The 21,513-nt window shown below is 38.1% G+C and overlaps 2 protein-coding genes across 3 annotated transcripts in view; one reads left to right on the top strand and one right to left on the bottom strand.

The window, feature by feature from the left end:
* Positions 1–107: 107 nt before the first annotated feature.
* LOC308700312 (metal cation symporter ZIP8) lies at positions 108–11,712 on the top strand. Its single transcript, XM_081381894.1, has 8 exons — positions 108–807; positions 974–1,136; positions 2,539–2,708; positions 3,191–3,313; positions 3,792–3,926; positions 9,193–9,382; positions 9,566–9,750; positions 11,000–11,712. Exons 1-8 carry the CDS (start codon positions 592–594, stop codon positions 11,147–11,149), a joined length of 1,332 nt encoding a protein of 443 aa, XP_081238020.1. The 5' UTR covers positions 108–591; the 3' UTR covers positions 11,150–11,712.
* The window catches only part of dgkq (diacylglycerol kinase theta), a 25,037-nt gene continuing 15,008 nt past the window's right edge, over positions 11,485–21,513 (bottom strand). Inside the window, exons 14-22 of one of the 2 annotated variants that reach the window (XR_014031291.1) lie at positions 19,154–19,269; positions 18,293–18,444; positions 18,031–18,179; positions 17,766–17,944; positions 17,119–17,223; positions 16,874–17,020; positions 16,628–16,739; positions 15,938–16,090; positions 11,485–14,323 (exon numbers count right to left, since the gene is read on the bottom strand). Coding sequence is in view for 1 of the 2 variants with exons in the window: in XM_081381893.1 (XP_081238019.1) it covers positions 14,222–14,323; positions 15,938–16,090; positions 16,628–16,739; positions 16,874–17,024; positions 17,127–17,223; positions 17,766–17,944; positions 18,031–18,179; positions 18,293–18,444; positions 19,154–19,269 (1,211 nt within the window). In the remaining variant the exon portion in view is untranslated. Of the gene's footprint in view, positions 14,324–15,937; positions 16,091–16,627; positions 16,740–16,873; positions 17,025–17,118; positions 17,224–17,765; positions 17,945–18,030; positions 18,180–18,292; positions 18,445–19,153; positions 19,270–21,513 lie in introns of both variants that reach the window. The other variant, XM_081381893.1, reaches the window with a different exon arrangement.

The following is a 21,513-nucleotide window of genomic DNA, read 5'->3' as shown; positions in this document are numbered from 1 at the left end:
TAAATATATTTGCACTGCTTGTCTATTACATGTGGAACCATAAACATTTTAAAATTTCCGATTGTCACTGAAATTTAAATAAATAAATGCGCACCGAGGCTCCGCCCATAAATAATAAATTAAGTGATGCATTTAGCACGACGTTTTCTTTCTCATGTTATTCACTGTATTAACTATTTTGTAATCTAACTTGCACAAGTGAATTAGCCTAAGTGTGGGCTCACTGGATTGTTTTGATGGAGCCACTTCTGCTAGAATAACATAAGATGTTTCGACCACAGTAAAATAGATTACAAGTTTGAGAGCTTTATTTGTGGGTGAAACAAGCGGAATTTATCATGGTGGGCTGAGTGCCAAATGGAGGCGCGACATATTAGTCAGGTCACCGAGGATACTATTGGGGAAGAAATAATTAACTCTTTTAATAGTTCTTATCTTTATTCTCAAAATGCAACTTTCTTCGTATACGATAGATTTAGTCCTCTGGAGTCGCGCGCCGCTCCCGGGATAATCTCCCGACGGGACATTTAAAACTCTCGTTGCTATTGCTTCACTCGGGTCGCTTCAGACTGAAACGTGTGGTCTGTAAGCATGGCAGGCATTCCCAAAGCTACTCATGTCTTCATAGGCTTTTTAATAACTGAAATCTCGGGATTAAGAGCTAACTCTCTGCAGCAGGTTTTCGTGAAGGATATCGTAGCTGTTTACGGAAAAAACGGTTCACTGGATCTCAATGGCATTAACAGTTTATTGAAGACAATTGTGCTAGACAAGCCCTTGGATCCGAACATTCCTCCGCATGCTCAGGTAAAATGGTTACTTTAACTTTAGGTAGGCCTACCAAACACTGTTTACTAAACTTGTAAAGAACATTTGACATTTGATTTTCTGGCATTTGATTATGTGCCGTACATTTTGAGAGCATGGACATTCTTATGGCCTTATTTCATTGATTTGTGACCCTGTTTATCAGTGTGTGTCCGGAGAAGATATTCTGGTGCATTATGGGCTTCAGAACCTCTCTCATCTAACAGAGGAGCATCTGGTCACTGTCTGCCCGGCTCTGCTCAACCAAGCGGTGCTGCCACCCTGTTCAGCTGAAGCTCCCGTCCTCACTGATCCCACAGAACTTCACGGTTAGTCTTCTTACGTGCTCAAGAACCTGGATCAGCACACATGACAGAGGGCAAATTCCATATGATGGTGAAGCTCCATCAAAGACCTTTGCTGTCAAAGACCTTTCTCCTGATGTAAACCAGCTTATTGGAGATTTTGTATCCTAAAAGCAGAGAATGATGGGATGGATGTGCCACATGAAAGTTGTAGGCCCTACGCTAAAAATTTTAATCATGTCAATTAAAGTACTTTTTTAAAAAAGTATATAAAGTACTATTTTTTTATTATTATGCTATTTGAATCAAACACTGCATAGTTTTTACTATAAAACGTTAAAAATGTTCTGTATGAAAATCAGAGTTAAAAATAATGGCAATTACTTTGTTACAAAGCAAAAATATTTCCTTATGCAAAACAAAACTTCTAATTAACTTAGACATAACAATAATTATATAAACTAGTATTTTTAAAAGTACTATTTTTGTACTGCCTTTAAAAGAACGATGCATAACAATAGTTTGTACTATAATAGATTAAAATGTACTGTATTACAGTCATGAAAATCACCATTGAGAATAATGGCAATTTCAGACAATTGTGTTTAATTGTCTTAAATATAATGTTACAAATCTTTCTTTATGAAAAACACAAATTCTCACAATAAAATGTAGTTTAAAAACTAGTTTAAAAACAAAAATAGCACTGTATAACAGTAATTTTTACTATAAAATAAAAATGCACTGTATTACAGTAACGGAAATCCAATGTCAATTACAGACATCTGTGTTTAATTGTCTTAAAAAATGAAAGAAAACACAATTTTCTTTATTTAATCTCATAGATAAAAAGATTGGCTTTCACTTTACAATAAGGTCCCATTATTTTATGCATTAACTAACAATGAGCAATACATTTGTTACAGTATTTATTATTCTTTGTTAATGTTAGTTAATAAAAAAATCATCTTCATTGTTAGTTCATGTTAGTCCTGTCTATTCAGTATGAACAGATACAACTTTTGATTTCAATAATATATTAGTAAATGTTGAAATTAATTTAAATTTAGATTAATAAATTCTTTAGATTTTTTTAAATATATAATTTGAAAACAATTATAATGTTGTGTAGTCTATAATAGACAGAGGCAATTGTACTCCTTGAGAGAGATATATTTGTGAGCCTTACACACATTTATACTGTAATACACTAAAAATGCACTGTATTACAGTAATGAAAATCACCATTGAGAATAATGGCAATTACAGAAAATTGTTTAATTGCTTAAATAATACCACAAAGCAAGAATCTTTCTTTAGACAAAGCATTTTCTTTCTCTTTTTTTTTAGATGCCAGGATGAAAAATGATTTACCTTTCTGTATAACTTTAACTGTGTGACCTCTCACCTCTCCTTCTGCATATAGTATGGGGATATGGCTTCTTGGCAGTTACCATCATTAATCTGGCCTCACTGCTGGGTCTGGCTCTGGTTCCCGTCACTAAAAAGCCCTACTTCCCCAAAGTGCTCACCTACTTCATTGGTCTGGCTGTTGGCACACTCTTCTCCAATGCTGCACTCCAACTTATACCCGAGGTGAAATGCTTTTTTCATTTTATTTCATTTACATCCGAAGCTTTCTTCCTGTCATTTAGGTCAGTTTAGGACAGTCCTCTAGGAGGTTGTTGAAAGTCAAATTGGTGGTATTGCATGATTGTGAACCCAATAACCAACACTTGTTCGCATCTTTAATTGCTGCCTTATCAGCACAATGTTGCTGATGCAGATTAATTATGCTTAGCCTATGGTGATTTCGTAATAATACAATGCAAAATGCTCTTTGAACTGGACTCATTCATTCCAAACATTTTTATTTTCTTGAAGAGTGCAGATGTTTCTTGATATGTGATGGCATGATCGTTGCATGACGTGATATTTGTTTTGCACTGATTACATGTTGTAATATTTATTTTGGGTTTGCGTTTTAACTTTAAAATAATAGCATGCGTGTTTACATGGGGAAACCTGGATATCTGGCTTAACTTATGATTACATGATTGATTCCTCTGATTGAACAGGCCTTTGGGTTTGACCCAAAAGCAGACGGTTACGTCCTCCAAGCTGTTGGGATCTTTGGTGGATTCTATGCGCTGTACTTCACTGAAAAAATCCTGAGGATGCTCCTCAAACCAGGACATGAGGTAGGTAGGTTCATCTCAGTAAAATGATTACTCAACAGAACTCAATTGGTTCTTTTCATTCATTCAAACTAATAAAAAAAGCAGTAAAACATTATTACAAGTCTCTCTGGAATACTTCCTTCTGATTAGTCAGTCACATACCCACAGCATTCTGTTGTCAATTTTTTTCTTATGTAATAAAATAGTTCAACTCAAATCAGTATATCATATTCTTTTTTTTTACAAATACAGTAGTTGCATAGTGAGCAGGACAAGGTACAGTCAGCTGGCCATTATCGCTGAATCAACTCCTTCAGGATGATATAAAGTTTATTTTGTCATGATGACCTGTTATGACTATATTATCTCATTAATATGCATGTAATCTGCAAGAAAATGGAGGAGTGGCAGAGCTTTGATGGTCAATGTTGTATATAAGCATGTATGTTCTTTAAAATCGTATATTTTTAATTTAATCCTATCTGCTTCGGTCCCTCAGCACGGACACGGACACAGTCACTCCCTCCCCTCAGAGAGTGTCCAACAGAACGGCGTCATCATTGCGGCCGACTCTGACTTCAGCTTTGCCGGCGGCGACAAAGCCAGCATAACCACTGACCCTCCAGTGGAACAGGTACAACTGGTCACATCTCACACAAAAAACACAAATAGTTCCAAGAGATATGCGATTGACCTAAATATAGCTGCAAGTTACATAAACGTTATAAAATAGCTAATGGTTTTGAAAAAAAAAAAACACAATTCTGATTCATTCCCACATGAAATGAAGTAAATGTACTATAGTAGCTTGGGGATGCCAGGAAGTTGCTTTGTGGTTACTAGGGTGTTCTAGATGGTTGCTTACGGAGTCAACTAAATAATAGGTCGAATATAAAAAGGATATAATATGTACACTACCATTCAAAAGTTTGGGGGCAGTAACATTTTTGGTTACACTTTATTCTGATGCTCCCCTTAAGACATTCTGTTTACCATTAGTATGTACATGTCAACTCTCAAAGTATTAGTTAAAGGTGCTGTATGTAGATTTTCTACCAAAACAAATCCTTTTTTTATTGCCTGTGTGTGAAGGGCTTGTAATCTCACATTAAAATTATCCACTTTGCAGGTTTTGCTATTACCTCTGAAAGCAAGTATTCTTATTTTTATGTGAAGGTCCCGGGTCGGATTTACCGCCAGTGACGTCACCTGCATGCGCGCTCCCGAGCCTCTCGCCTCGTCTAGCTTACTGACTTTGCACTCAACAGCGACGACACTGCATCTTATGACATGGACTTATGACTTATGCAACTTATGACATGTCTGATAACACTAAGAAACGACCTGCGTCCAGCAAAACACAGACTCCAACACAAACTCCACATATTGATAAAAAAAAGAAAGAAAAAAAGATTTTTTCTGCTGAAGCTTGTAAGGCCAGATGTGAATCGGATGAACTTCGGGTAAAAAACACGGATCAACATCGTCAGGGCATTTGAATCATGGAGAAACCTTATCTACAAACCTAGAATGTACATTTCCTGAAGAAAATGTAAAGTGGTGCTTGCAGTGGCACAATTCGGCACGGTTGATAGGGTTCCATACTTATCATGGTACGAGCACGGAGCATTAGTTCAACGTCAAGCTGATAAAAGTAGCCTATTATTGTAACGTTGCAGTGGGAGTTTACCTGAGTTTCCAGCATGTTGTGGGATGATTTGTGTGTTACGTCCAGTTTCAGCACCCACAGTGCTTGCTCATAAATTCGAGCACGCGTAAGAGCACGCGCTTGTAAACTTATTGGTTGCAATCTGAAACATCACCGCTAGAGGCCGCTAAAAACTACATACAGCACCTTTAAAGGTCCCATGACATGCTACTTTTTGTAGGCTTTAATATAGGCCTTACTGGTCCCTAGTACTGTATCTGAAATCTCTTTCCAAAAATTCAGTCTCGGTGCAGAATTATAGCCACTATAAGCCAGTCCCAGAATGAGCTTCCGTCAGACGGGCCGTTTCGGTGTCTGTAGCTTTAAATGTTAATGAGGAGGAGATAGGCGGCGTAAGGTGGAGGGTGGGTGTGGCCTTGACCATCTGCGGCAACGGTAGACCATGCATGTTTACATTGGATATATTGCAATGGCACGGAGACACGCAGTCGTTCAAGCATTTCGTTTGACCCAGAATCTGATCCAGATGGAGAAGCAACGGATGAAGAAGTTGCAACTCAGCGGCTCCAGCAGGACGTTTCCGAATGGTTAGTTTAAAATATTATGTCTGGACTTTATTCGGATGGTTTAGTTATTATCATGTAGCTAACCTACTGTTGCCTTTTCACGAGAGATCTGTAACATCTGTAATTTATCTTACTACAATTACATCAAGCTCTGCGATCTTGAAATGCGGATATCGCGCACGCCGTATAACCAACAGGAAAACGCTATCCAAATAACAAAGAAGTGTACAACACTCGCGTTACAGTGTGTGTATTCACACACATACTTGATGCTATCTAACTTTACATTAGCGCAAGTAACTGCATAGCTAATGTTACAGCCACATTCTACGTGTAACAAGCTAGGTAACCATAAACAGTAAAGCAACAACTTGTATTATTAGTTGACTTACTTGTCCGAGGTGTGTAACGTTAGCTGAGCCAAAGAGAGTTGGTACTGATCCAGACTTTAGTTTCAGACGTTCAGCAAGCCCAGCTCTGTATTAACCCTTAGGTGTTCATTTGTACATCCAATTATTGAGCAATTGTTATGCTTCGCTCGCTCAAAAGCCATTATATCTCTCGTTGACAAACTAAAATCGTGCGCTCGCATTCCTACTTCCTAGCTCATTTTCTCATGGGCGGAAAATATTCTCTGGGCGGGCAAAGCAGAGACAGGGGAGGTAACATTCCTCCTTATAACGTCATAAGGAGAAGATTCAAGATCAGCACGGTTGAGCGTCCATTTTCTCAAAGGCAGAGAAAGATAGCAAAAGCTCGATTTACACCGATTAAAATTTCTAGAAACGTGGGGACCATATACAGGCTAGGGGAACTCATATTAATGTTAAAAAAAAACAGAAAGTGAAAATTTCATGTCATGGGACCTTTAAAGGTGGTATCAGCGATTTCAGGCCCAAACATAAATGATCACATTCATCTAATATTTCGCTAGCTGCACGCCCCATAAGCATGCTGTCAAAAAAACGCGTCTCTCTAGGTAGCCTAGGCTTTGAGATCTGCACACAAAAACAGCTGTTTTCAGTCTGTTTGGCCAAACAATCAAAACCCAAACAGATAGTGTTCCAACCAATCACCGACAGGGGCGGGTGTTGTGAGGTTTTCGCGTGCAGCCGTCATAAGCAGATCTAGCAGCTTTTAAAGGAGGTATCAGCGATTTCAGGCCCAAACATAAATGATCACATTCATCTAATATTTCGCTAGCTGCACGCCCCATAAGCATGCTGTCAAAAAAACGCGTCTCTCTAGGTAGCCTAGGCTTTGAGATCTGCACACAAAAACAGCTGTTTTCAGTCTGTTTGGCCAAACAATCAAAACCCAAACAGATAGTGTTCCAACCAATCACCGACAGGGGCGGGTGTTGTGAGGTTTTCGCGTGCAGCCGTCATAAGCAGATCTAGCAGCTTTTAAAGGAGGTATCAGCGATTTCAGGCCCAAACATAAATGATCACATTCATCTAATATTTCGCTAGCTGCACGCCCCATAAGCATGCTGTCAAAAAAATGCGTCTCTCTAGGTAGCCTAGGCTCTGAGATCTGCACACAAAAACAGCTGTTTTCAGTCTGTTTGGCCAAATAATCAAAACCCAAACAAATAGTGTTCCAACCAATCACCGACAGGGGCGGGTGTTGTGAGGTTTTCGCGTGCAGCCGTCATAGGCAGCCGTGCACGAGCGCAAAACCTCACAACACCCGCCCCTGTCGATGATTGGTTGGAACACTATTTATTTTGGTTTTGAGTGATGTTGATACCAACTGTTTTTGTGTTTAGATCTCAGAGCCTAGGCTACCTAGAGAGACGCGTTTTTTTGACAGCATGCTTATGGGGCGGGCAGCTAGCGAAATATTAGATGAATGTGATCATTTATGTTTGGGCCTGAAATCGCTGATACCACCTTTAAGTATTAGTAGACTGTTAGGGGTAAGATTATGGTTAGTTTGTAGCTGCAAAGTTACTGATAGTAGAATGTCTGTTAGTGGAGCATTTAAAGTGTTATCAGATATTAAGCAGAGAGTCTACTAATACTCTACTGACATGTACAGTAGGTGCAACATAAATTATAGTCAACAGAATGTCTGTAGGGGGGCAACTTTACAGACAAATTAAATCAAATTAAAGTTACCTTTTTTATTTTGTAAGAAAATAATACTTTTGTTCAGTGAGAATGCATTAAATTGATTAAAAGTGACTAGAAAGACAGTCATAATGTTACACATTTCTGATTCAAATAAATGCTGTTCTTTGAACTTTTTTTATTCATCAAAGAATCCTAAAAAAAAATGGCTTGGAAAAAAACGTATCAACTGTTTTAATAGCACCGAATCAGCATAATATATTGATTTTTGAAGGATCATGTGACAATGAAGATTGGAGTAAAGAAATTAAAAAATGAAACTGTAGTAATATTTCACAATATTGCTGTTTTTAATGTATTTTTGATCAAATAAATGCAGCCATGGAGAGCATAAGAGACTTCTTTAAAAAACATTTTAAAAAATGTAATGGTAGTGTATGACAAAAATATAAAATATCATAAATACGATATAAATAGGCCAGCCATTCCCATGTGAAGGGAAACTAAAACTAGTACATTTTCTGTGATGCTTGTCCATGCAAAAACAGGATGCCGATGTGTAGCTTTGCAGTTGCTAAGGCGTTCAGAGTAGTTGTTAGCACATTGCTATGCGTTGCACACTCTTTTAGAGCCCACCTGCTCCATAAATGGCTCAGGAACCTTCTTCTGTGTAAGTCTGTTGAATTTCGTGTCTGCTTTTGTGCAACAGTCTCCTCAACAAGCCGTATGATTTGAGGTGTAATTCATGTCTGCAGTACAAACATGCAGGACAAGTTATGCACCAAAGTTGAATACTGATTGGCTTCACAAACAAACACCTCTAATTACTGTACATGTCGTCTACAAAAAAGTTTGATTATCGCAGCGGTAACCAATTTATGATTACATGAAGGAGTCTACAATTATCAAATAAAGATAAATGCTAATTATTTGTCATAAAACAGCCTTTCACAGCCATTATAAAGCTGATAAAGTCTTAGTCTAAACTTTTTTTAATATAACTCAGATTGTATTCGTCTGAAAGAAGAATGTCATTTACACCTAGGATGACTTGAGGGTGAGTAAATCATGGGCTAATTTTCATTTTTGGGTGAACTATCCCTTTAAGTGTAACATCAGACTGTAGTCAATGGTTAAACCAGATTCCTGGGTCATGTGATAACAGTTGTCCTTCAGCGGGATCCAGTACAGTTCTTTAAAGGCCTTCAATCATGTAACACTAAAAGAAATGAATAAATGCAAGGTTTTTTCGAAGGTTTTGAGTTTTAAAAAGCAGTTTTTGGTACAAAATTAAGTAGTACATAGTGTACAGGTCAGTGCAACTTACAGTCCAGCCATAGAGACACACACAGCTGTGTTTACTTTCATCTGTCACAGCTGCCAGCAGAAACAAGATTGTCATCTGACCTTTGACCCTAGATCACGAGCACCATGTAATTGGGATCGTCTTCTCGACCCTGTAACAATACAAAAAGTTAGACCTTGGGGCTAACAAATAGTATTTGAAATATGAACCCAAGCTCAAGAGGGTACAGTAATGTTGTTAGAGAAGAGAATGAGGTTTTAATTTAGATGTGAATGTGTTTACAGGGGTCTTGCAGATGGCTCAGAGGACGACGGCTGTCCAGCGTGAAGACGGTGGCATGGATGATTTCCCTGAGCGACGCTCTACACAACTTCATCGATGGTCTGGCCATCGGCGCCTCGTTCACGGTGTCTGTTCTCAATGGCTTTAGCACCTCTATCGCTATCGTCTGTGAGGAATTCCCTCACGAGCTGGGTAAGAGTAATACAGGGATTCAACAACGATTTTTCCACCTGGAAAACCTTTCAGTTGTCAGCTCTGACCTTTAACCCCTAAGCCACACCACCTCTATGAGTACTGCCCTTTGAACGTTGACCTTCACTAAAAGTTTATGGATAAAACATGCTAGGCACGTTTGCGCTCTGTCTCCCCCTGTAGGCGACTTCATTATCCTGCTGACCGCAGGGTTGAGCGTTCCACAGGCCGTCTTCTTCAACCTGCTGTCTGCGATGTCCTGCTACGTGGGCCTGGTCCTGGGCATCTTGTTGGGCAACGCTTTTGCCCCCAACATCATCTTTGCCTTCGCTGGTGGCATGTTCCTTTACATATCCTTGGCTGATATGGTAAGAGCGGTGTGGGTTAGTAAATACAGCACATAACATTTCACCACATTTCATTTTTGGATCGTCTTCTTGGCGCATTAAAAAACATACATTACTTTTCAAAAGATTTATTTTTTTATTTTTAAGAAAATACTTTTTATTAAATCAAGTCACAAGAAAAAAAAAGAAATCAAAATGAAGAGTTTATGCTTGAAAAAAGGAAACAAAATCTACCATTGGGTTTAGAAAAATAAATTAAATTCAAAGGGACTTTATTATTTTTTTACCTCATTGGCAGATATTATTTCTTGTTTTATGCAAAACTCACTTAACTCTGGTCAGAAAACAAGACTTAATAGTAAAATACATTTATTTTTATCTAAGAATTTGTAGATATTTGTACTGGAAAACAAAACAAAAATACTGAGTAAGAATTTTTTTTACAGTAAAACATACTTTAAAATTCTGTTTATAAAATAATACTGAAAAAAATAACTTTAAACAAAATACTAAGCAGCACAACTGTTTTCAACATTGATAATAATATTAAATGTTTCTTGAGCAGCAAATCAGCATATTAGAATGATTTCTGAAGGATCATGTGACACTAAAGACTGGAGCAATGATGCTGAAAATTCAGCTATGCAAATAATATTTTATTATCTTACAGTTTATACTGTAGTTCTGATCAAATAAGTGCAGCCTTGCAGAGACTTCTTTAAAAAAAAAAAAATGTAAATCTCGCCGACCCTTAAACTTTTGAACAGTAGAGTATTTCACTGCTAACATTCTTACTAAGCAAATATATTTTGGTGCATGTTCTGAGCTAAATAAGCAACAATAATATGTTTGTACTATTTTTGTCAGAATCTAAACAAATCCTGACAAATCATTTTTGGAGTTATACTGACACCTAGAGGTGTGGAGGCAGCATAACAAGTAGTTTTTGGTTACAGATGCATTGGAGAAACGCACTGTTAATAGTGTGCCACAGATAATTCAAATCAGTGACCGATAATAGTGGCGTTAAGATAAAAGTGTGCTGTGTCAGATTGGCTATGTCTCCAAAAATGGCCACCCCCATGATGTGACCCACTCCATGTCAAATGACTGGAGACTTCATCGTATGTGAACTTAGATGATTTTAAACCTAGAAGTATACATTTATTTAGGGAACAAAATGACTCTGGCTCCACTTCCAATCACTAAACGGAACATAAATCTGTTTTAGCGGCGCAAATACTGAATCCTCTTTCTCTCTCTCACCTAGTTGCCTGAAATGAACATGATTGCCAGTGAACAAGTGCGGAGCACGAAGGACGATATCATTTTTTTCGCAATCCAGAATGCTGGAATACTGACAGGATTTACCTTGATTCTGCTCATCACATTGTTTTGTGGGAGTATTAGCCTGGGCTAATGTCCCGTTTCATTCTGTGCACTTCCCATTCCAGATGATACTCTCATTTAAGCTATTTATTTGAGAAAAAACTACTATTTTTTAAAATCAATTGTACTGAGGAAACTTGAAAATCATTAGGTGAAAAGTTATTCGATTTGTATAAGCTGATAATTCTCGAAATGTAGAATTCTAGCCATTGTGTACTGCTGTAAATAAACTGTACTGACCTACTAATCATGTTTTGTAGAAAAGATTTATTTTTTGGTCCATTTGGTGCTAACTGAATGAACAAGTTTGTTACTTTGTACAATAGGAACTTCTAATATCATGCAAAATAAAAACAGAACAGAACTGTATTAAAAAGTCCAAATTTATGTCTTTTTTTCTCATTGGACACATCCATCTGTTACACAGCTGATTGATATATCTATACATTTAGTTATTTAATATTCATTTAACACAATGTACACTTAAAAACATCTTTAAAACAGTACAATCAGTGCAATATCTTTCCAGATCAAATTAAAAACATATTCTCTTCAAAAATATACATCTATATAGATCTCAGAACATTACTTGTAACCCACTTTACAAGAAGTAAGAATAAAACCTAAAACCATAGCAAGGAGGTAAAATAACTTTAAACAGTTTTGAACAAAGTTATTGGGCAAATCTCACGAAACCTGTCAAGAACATGTCCGGGTCATATTTCATCCCAAACTCAAAATAAATGCTTAAAGATATTATAAAAGATTATTTTCATGATGCTGTCAGGTATTTACACAGAATTGTAGTCATTGTTGTACTGCGTTTAATTAACACAAGTTGCAAAGTTTTTAAAAATCATAAATAAAAAAAAAATAATGCACTGCACTATGTACACAAAGAGAATCTAACGACAATAATCAGCGGGAATTATGGGAATTACAAAAAAAAAAAAAAAAGAGTTAGGATAAAATATGCTGGTCCAAAAATTATAATTAATGCTGTCAAATTGATTAATCACGATTAATCGCATCTAACTTATATATATATACATATATATATATATGCGTGTGTGTGTGTGCGTGTTTGTGTATATACATATACACATATGTATATATATATATATGTGTGTGTATATACAGTATATACACACAGAGACCTAATATATATAAATATAATAATATATACACACACAGTTAGATGTTAGATATATATTTTTTCTTTTGATTTTAGGAGTAAAATGTGACTGATTTTCGTGAGATTTACCCTATTAGGAGGCACATCAGCTCTAAAGGACCTAGAACAGCACGGTGGTACTTAGTCACTGAACCAGCAGAACAAACAGAATGGCATGGAGCTAAACGCACACGTACGGCAATACTGCAGAAGTTCTCGAAGCACTTATATGAGGCACTATACGGGCCAAACCACACCACAGAACAGCACGTTAACCCGAGGGCTTGTCATCGCAAGAGGCACAACTAATGCACAAATCACCACTGTACACACTGCTGGCAAATCAAACGCACGAGAGAGGGCGAATCGGCGAGATAAGATTGCATCTTCTGATTGGATCTGAAGAAAAACGACAATGAGACCTAAATCATTGGTCATAGATAAATAATCGAATGCACTTGGTCAGCTTTTCATATCTGTCATCGTTCTGAATATTCCCAGACAGGACCCATGAAGTGCAGGAAGAAAAGCAGGCGCAAGTCTTTGGAAGAGCTTGGCGGAACTTGATTCTCGGAGTGATGTGTGCCGGTGAGGTAGATGAGGTCAGACAATCGCCGCCCCCCCACCCCGTAGGTGGCCGAGGCTTTAATGCATGCCTGATGGGAAGTGGAGCGTCTAACTGATCATACATACAAAATCTAAGGCCAGCCTCATGAATCCATACAGCTGGAGCAGGGCTGACCAGTCACTGTACAGAAACAACATATACACGCCACTTACTAGCAAATATATATTACAGCACCGCGCTCGCCTCTAGCCTTAGCTTTACAACAGGACGAGTAGCTTTACACGACTGTCAGATAACAGTAACATATTTATTTACTTACAAATCAATGCTTTCACCAGAACTTGATGAAGCTACGCTTGGCTTAAATGTTCATATGACCAGTTAAACTATAAATACAGAACTTGCTACGTGATCTTGCGCGGAATGTGTTATCAAGTATCGTACAGCGTTATATTACTATTAACACCAAAAGTGGTGCACATGTCCACAAACATTCATCCTTTGTAAAATCCACGACTCTTTTAGTCACAGTTTTTTTCGGTACCGCTCCTGTTCGAAAAGCTCTTCGTCTGTCTTTTACAAAACGGCTGTGATGACACCAGCTTGTTTACTCATGATTGTGCCTACAGTCTCACAGCTAAGAAAGCTACAAAATTGACATACAAAGACGATTATCTCTCCACACTTACACATTCAAATGTGCTCTTAATGAACAAGAACTAGAGTTGTTTGTACATATATACTGCATTGTTTTGGTTTAGATACTTGTAGAAAGCTACAAGGGGCTGCTTTTGCAAATAAACTTCAAGTAAGACATTAACGATAATCATCGTAAAGATGAAAATGACCAGATGAAAGTCAGTTTTTACCATAAACCAAAAAGGCAAGATGTGAGTATTAAGTGATAGTCGTAACTTGGCGATGTTGACGAAACGGTAGTTTTTGGCATTTGTGATGCGCACAATGGGATTAAATACTGGTTGCTTACTCATATGTGCCATAGCATTTCAGTGATGGACTACTTTAAGACAATATTGCCTCTTAAAAGAAGATGCAGATTGGCAATGGAAATAAAACCGACAAAATGATCTACACCAGCATGAATCTAAGGCAAAAACAGGCCGGAAACTGGCCGAGGGCAGCTAAAGTCCTGAGAAACAGACTGCAGTGCTATCATCTGATGGGGCGTTTGAACACTACAGACTATGAGATGTTAGAGATGAGTCATACATTCTAGTTCAGCTAGTCAATGTTGATACCCACCCACTCACCCAAAGTGAAACAAAGAACAGGGCAAAGACTCAAAGAAAAGTTGTCAAGGCAACAGTAAAGGGCTGTCAGTGAAGTGTTTGTGAGGTTTGTCACTGCCCAGCATCACTGGGAGCTGGACTGTCGGAACGGCCTTCCTTCAAACTGCCCGTTTGTTTCTTCTGCTTGGTTTTGGACTTTCTTAGCATGGACACCTAGAACAGAAACACAAGGCTGTTTTAAATGCACAGAACTTGATATTAGAACTGAATGCTGACAGATGGTGAGAAAATGAAATACTTGAACGGAATGACCTTTGGTTACATTAACAGTTCTGGAAAGTCTGCATTCTTCCACCGATGCGCAAACATTTTTGAACTCGCTCAATTATTTGTGCATTGTGCAAGACAAATAGAGGCCAGGAAGGTGTATATAATTATTATATTTATATACACTCACCTAAAGGATTATTAGGAACACCATACTAATACTGTGTTTGACCCCCTTTCGCCTTCAGAACTGCCTTAATTCTACGTGGCATTGATTCAACAAGGTGCTGAAAGCATTCTTTAGAAATGTTGGCCCATATTGATAGGATAGCATCTTGCAGTTGATGGAGATTTGTGGGATGCACATCCAGGGCACGCAGCTCCCGTTCCACCACATCCCAAAGATGCTCTATTGGGTTGAGATCTGGTGACTGTGGGGGCCATTTTAGTACAGTGAACTCATTGTCATGTTCAAGAAACCAGTTTGAAATGATTCGAGCTTTGTGACATGGTGCATTATCCTGCTGGAAGTAGCCATAAAGGGATGGACATGGTCAGAAACAATGCTCAGGTAGGCCGTGGCATTTAAACAATGCCCAATTGGCACTAAGGGGCCTAAAGTGTGCCAAGAAAACATCCCCCACACCATTACACCACCACCACCAGCCTGCACAGTGGTAACAAGGCATGATGGATCCGTGTTCTCATTCTGTTTACACCAAATTCTGTCTCTACCATCTGAATGTCTCAACAGAAATCGAGACTCATCAGACCAGGCAACATTTTTCCAGTCTTCAACTGTCCAATTTTGGTGAGCTCGTGCAAATTGTAGCCTCTTTTTCCTATTTGTAGTGGAGATGAGTGGTACCCGGTGGGGTCTTCTGCTGTTGTAGCCCATCCGCCTCAAGGTTGTGCGTGTTGTGGCTTCACAAATGCTTTGCTGCATACCTCGGTTGTAACGAGTGGTTACTTCAGTCAAAGTTGCTCTTCTATCAGCTTGAATCAGTCGGCCCATTCTCCTCTGACCTCTAGCATCAACAAGGCATTTTCGCCCACGGGACTGCCGCATACTGGATGTTTTTCCCTTTTCACACCATTCTTTGTAAACCCTAGAAATGGTTGTGTGTGAAAATCCCAGTAACTGAGCAGATTGTGAAATACTCAGACCGGCCCGTCTGGCACCAACAACCATGCCACGCTCAAAACGGCTTAAATCACCTTTCTTTCCCATTCTGACATTCACTTTGGAGTTCAGGAGATTGTCTTGACCAGGACCACACCCCTAAATGCATTGAAGCAACTGCCATGTGATTGGTTGATTAGATAATTGCATTAATGAGAAATTGAACAGGTGTTCCTAATAATCCTTTAGGTGAGTGTATATAGGTGTATATAATTCAATGAATCAAGCCTCTACCATTGTAAGACTGTTAAATTCACATCTGGGAATATATTCCACGTCATTAATGTTGTGTCGTCTTTACACAGCAGCTCTGGAGTTCATGGAGTTGGCCAAGCAATTTAGGGAATATGACTGTGTTAAAAAATATGTAGAAGTACCTTTGGTCCTGCGGCTGAGATGATGATCTGTCCAGGTGATTGTATCCAGGGTTCTCCATCCACCTGCACTGGAATGGGTTTGGTCACAGTGATGCGAATATAGCTGCCCTGAGCGATACGAATCCCAGAGCGCAGCCCACTCTGAACCTGACCCTGAAAAAAAAAAAAAAAATGAATTATGGAACATAAAACAAACCTATACTATGATTTAAAGAAAAATTATCAAATTATGTTTAATAAACAATATACAGTAAACATTTTTTATAAATGTTTAGACATTTTGGCAAAAACTACCATTCAAAAGTTTGGGGTCAGTAAGATTTTTAAAGACATTAATAATGTTACAAAAGATTTCTATTTTAAATAAATGCTGTTCTTTTGAGCTGAAAATGTTAAGCAGCAACTGTTATCAACATTGATAACCAAATCAACATATTAGAATTCTAAAGGATCATGTGACACTGAAGACTAATGCTGAAAATTCAGCTTTGCCATCACAGGAATAAATTACATTTTAAAATTAAATTAGTTATTTTTCAATGTAATAACATTTTACAATATTTCTGTTTTTACTGTATTTTTTTTATCAAATAAATGCAACTTTGGTGAGCGTAAGGGGCTTCTTTTAAAAACAGGGACAAATCTTGCCGGCCCAAAACTTTTGAACAGTAGTGTATGTAAAGAACTCACCATGTGCACCACACCAGTAACTCCCACAACCTCCAGCATCCCATCATCTATCCTGGGCCGCCTAAACCGAGAGTCATTGTCTGAGCCCCACAGGTCAGCACCAGAACCCCAGCTACACACACACACACACACACACACACACACACACACACACACACACACACACAGCAGCTTTAATCTTCTATAACAAACTCCCGTGTGTGGAATTGCCTCCACTTTCATTGTGTGAGACTGACGTGTGTTTACCTGGGAATGTTGAGGAATATTAATCCCTCTATACTGGGCAGTTCCACATCATGTCTGTCCACTTGCAGTCTGATGTCTTTATGAAGGTTTCGTGTGTGACTCAACTTCTGCAGGCCCACCTTCACGTACACACCTTTATTGTGGAACCTGCAAGAACAATGACAAAGTCAAAATAGCAATGCACACAGACCTCCCTCACCTTAACTCTGAGTCACATGACCACCCTTTAGAGTAAAGAACAATACTTTCCTGCTATTAAACTTGTCTGGATCCTCCTCACGTGCGTGATGAAAGTCCAGACTCAGTTCAGCATCAATTCCCAGCCCAAAATAATTATTCATCTGCACAATCTAGAACACAGACAGGTACAACCCTGTTATGTATGTTTGACTGCTTTAGGCTAGTAACTTACTAAATGTGTGCAGTGACAAATACCTTAGAAGAGCAAGAAGCATACAAAATTAATAAAATTAATAAATAGAATAATTATTTATCATAGTATTGTTATTGTAATAATACATTTTATTGTTATTATTGTATGCATTGATTATACTTCATTATTATGTCATTTTATATATATATATATATGTATATGTACACACAATGAATATACATGTACATATTACAATTACATTCATTATATGAATAATTGTTCAGTTATGTCAAATGTTAAATTTAAAAATATACTTTATTTAAAAAAATAAATTATAAAATATCATAAATTATTAAAATTATTTAATTGCATTAATTATATAAAAAAAAACATTTAAATGTTAAATAAAAAAAATCTTTAATTTTTTTAAATAATAAAATAAAATGTAGGCTACTATAGGTGCATTTATGCAGAAATCATATTTATTGTAATTTGAAGTCTCAGGGATTGATTGGGTACCTTGGGCGGCTCTAGGAAGCCGTTCTCTTTGCCGTCCTCTGCCATTTCCTGTGCGTCCAGAAGAATTGTCCAGCGGTCCATTTGCACAAGCTCTGCCTCGTCCACAGACACCAGGATGTTGAAGGGGTCCTCGCCGCTGTATCCCGCCCCCCATCGCAACACCCGAGCCAGATCGTTCCCTGAACACAAACCACAATGGTTGCAAATAGTAAAACCTACAGTAAACTAGAATTAAATGATCAACTTTTTTTCCTCCTCCACGCACCTGTGCCCAGCGGTATGATGCTGATCGCTGGCTCAGGACAGGCAATCTTATGTCGGATGGACTCCAGAACCCCCAGCACCCATCCCACTGTGCCGTCTCCTCCACACACCAGGATACGGAAGTGAGGGACGGCCCTGAACGCGTGCAGCCTGTACAAAACACATACTCATACATGTGAGCAGGAAACCTCCATTCATCCATACATTCCTATCAAGACATTAATATCAGTTTGATCATCATTCAAAAGGAGAGGAGGTCTAACCCAGGAAGTGGTCCTCCGCTGGTCAGCTCAAACACTTGGTGAGGGTTTAGAAGTTTCCGGAAACTGTATAAGATCTCTCTGCCCTTTAGCCCACCACTTTTAGGGTTGACAAAGACCAGCAGGGGGCAGCTTTCTTTGTCCAGCTTGCTTTGCTGTTGGGAGAGAAAAAAACATTTGTTACACTTGTTATTGAATTGTACTGTAGTTTCTCTCTGGGCCACTAGAGGGCAGATGGATCTAAAGCTTGGGCCAGCATTATGAACTTTAATGAACAGCCTTCTATTGTTGCAATGAACAGCATGTGACCCACTGATCACAATTAAGTCAATACAGGTGATTATTTTGATTCAGCTGTGGGTTCCATATATCTGATATTTGGACACAAAATACAAAATCTGTCATTATACTCACCCTCATGTCATTCCAAGCCTACTACGACATAGTGATTTTTTTTTCCCCAAAAAATGTTGTGTTCCCCCCGAAGAAAGCACTGAAATACATCCCTCCCACTTCATTATTTCCTTCACAAATGTTTTGCGAACGCAAAGTTTCTTGAGGGAACGCAAATCTTTCGAAAACAAAACACTGGAGCCCACTGACTTTCACTGGTTAAATAAAAAATACATATTTTTTAAAAAGATCTGTTTTGCAGAAGAAATAAGTCAGAGGTTTTGAATGACATGGTGGTAAATAACGGGTAACTATCCCCTTGACTCTCACTTAAATATGCAATGTCAATGTATAAATCACACTGCATTATACAATAAAATATCAAACCAAGTGGCATTTGTTTTAAAGAAAGAGTGTCACACCCACTGAGTGTCACTATTAGATTTATGGCTTGGTAAAAAGATGTCGTACCATGATCTCAGGTATGACAAGCGAGTAGAGCTGTTTGCCGCTGATGCTGATGTCTTTGGCCAGCATGTAGATCCTCTCTGCCTCTGAGAAACAGCTGATCTGCAGAACCACAGCACCTGAAAACAGCACACCAGCTCAGTTACGCAAACACACTCACTAACACCTGCTCAAACCTGGGACACAATTATTTTTAGCTCTGAGCACAATTATTTTTACCACCTATCATGATATGATGGAACAAGACTGCGCAAATCCCAATGCAATCCTTTATATATACACCAGTTAAAAGTTTTTTTCAAAAGATAAAAATGAACACTTTTTCCAGCCAGGATAGGCTATGTTAAATTGATTCAAAGTGACAGTAAAGCCATTTATAATGTAAAAAAAAGGTATTTCAAATAAATGCTGTTCTTTTGACAACAACAAAAATAAATGTGCAGAACTTTCAACAGTGTTAATAAGAAAACTTTGAACAGCAAATCAGCATATTAAAATAATTTAATTTTCTTCTTCTACTTCTAATATGATTTCTGAAAGATCATGTGATGTTGAAGACTGGAGTAATGATGCTGAAAATGTAGCTTTGCCATCACAGGAATAAAGTCCATTTTAAAATATAATAGAAATTGAATACAGATTTTATAAAATAATAATTATAATATAATAGAAAACATTTTAAATTGTAATAATATTTTACAATATTAGTTTATTATATAAATTAATTGATTAAAATATATATAAATAATAGTAGTATATATTATATATTTGATCATTTTACATACATATTATTTTGTTTAATTAGTTTAATTATGATAATATTATATACATACTGTGGGATTACAAATTTAAGAATCGGTTTAAGATCTGCTGGTCTTATGTCCTTACATAACATAACTTGAAAAACTAAGGTAGAGTACATTGAATTTAGCATTTAAGGTTATGATGATGATATCAGCTATTAAAGGGGGGGTGAAATGCTATTTCATGCATACTGAGTTTTTTACACTGTTAAAGAGTTGGATTCCCATGCTAAACATGGACAAAGTTTAAAAAATTTAATTGTACGTTTGAAGGAGTATTTCTGTGCCAAAAATTGTCCTTCCGGTTTGTCACAAGTTTCGGAAAGTTTTTTTCGAGTATGGGTCTGCGTGACGTCAGATGTAACGGAATTTCCTTATATGGGTCCTAAGGGCACTTCTCCGGTAAGATCGCGGGCGCGCGCGCACTCGTAGACCAGAGCAAGAGAGCGAAAGCAGTTCGCCATCAAAGCGCCCTGCCCGGCTTTTGGGAAGCCACTGTCACCAAAGAAGTGTGTTTTTGGTTGCCAGGGCAAGACAACCCTGCACAGATTCCCAAAGAACTCAGCGTTAACCCTTTCGCACGTACGATCACACCGGTGTGATCAGTCTAGGCTGGTCCCTGGAGCGTACGATCACACCGGTGTGATTAGAACGGTCAGTGCATCACGTGATCAACTGCTAAATTCAAATATGCTTTCGCGCGTTGGCTGGCGCTGAGCCAGAGACAGGCGCGCTCAGAGCTGTCATATATCACAACTTTTCAGTGTTTTCAACCACATAATGTTTATTTTAGGTTTCAGACATATAAGTACTAAAAAACCAATACATTTAGAGTTTATAAAATACACACTGATGTCAAAGGAAGAGGCAATAATAATCCTTTCCATTATAATTAGACACGTTTTATTCATATAAGATACACATTGTGTAAGTAACTTTAAAGTTTACTCTATTCTTCTCCCAGTTCACCAGCCACTTACTTTCATGTACTTCGGGAGAAGTGGATGAATTCACGTGTTGTAAATCCAATAGATCTGATTCTCTGAACTGCGTCTGCGGCACAAACTAAGATGGCGGCGCCCATCGCGCATACAGCTCAACTAACGCGATCGTTATAAAGGTGTTTTAAACAACAAAACACTTCCACTTGCATATATTTGACAATCGGAATATCAGATAATTCATGACATATCTAACAAATTTGTGAATATTTTGAATAAAAAAGGAAAAATGACATAAAAGCAGATCATCATTCATTCAGCTCTGTTGTTGCTGCGGTGTGTCACGTGACAAGCAATGACGCGTCACCATGGAAACCATAAAGTGACACGTTCTAAATAACGGTTGCCTTGAAAAACTCACGCTGGGGGGTCAGCCAGAATATTTTAAACTTACGTGTGAAAGGGTTAAGGGACCAGTGGATGGAGTTTGTTTTTCCTGAGCATAAACGGAGTTGTGTAAGACTGTTCGTTCCCTGCATTTCGACGATGATTGTTTTATAAACAAAGCCCAGATCGTCTAATGCTTAAGGATCGAGCAGTCACAATGATAAAGGTTCGG

The sequence above is a fragment of the Scardinius erythrophthalmus genome (genome assembly GCF_964197995.2).
Source record: "Scardinius erythrophthalmus genome assembly, chromosome: 13".
Lineage (NCBI taxonomy): Eukaryota > Metazoa > Chordata > Actinopteri > Cypriniformes > Leuciscidae > Scardinius > Scardinius erythrophthalmus.
Note: the sequence above shows the minus strand (reverse complement) of the source record. Positions and strands in the feature narration are given on the sequence as shown.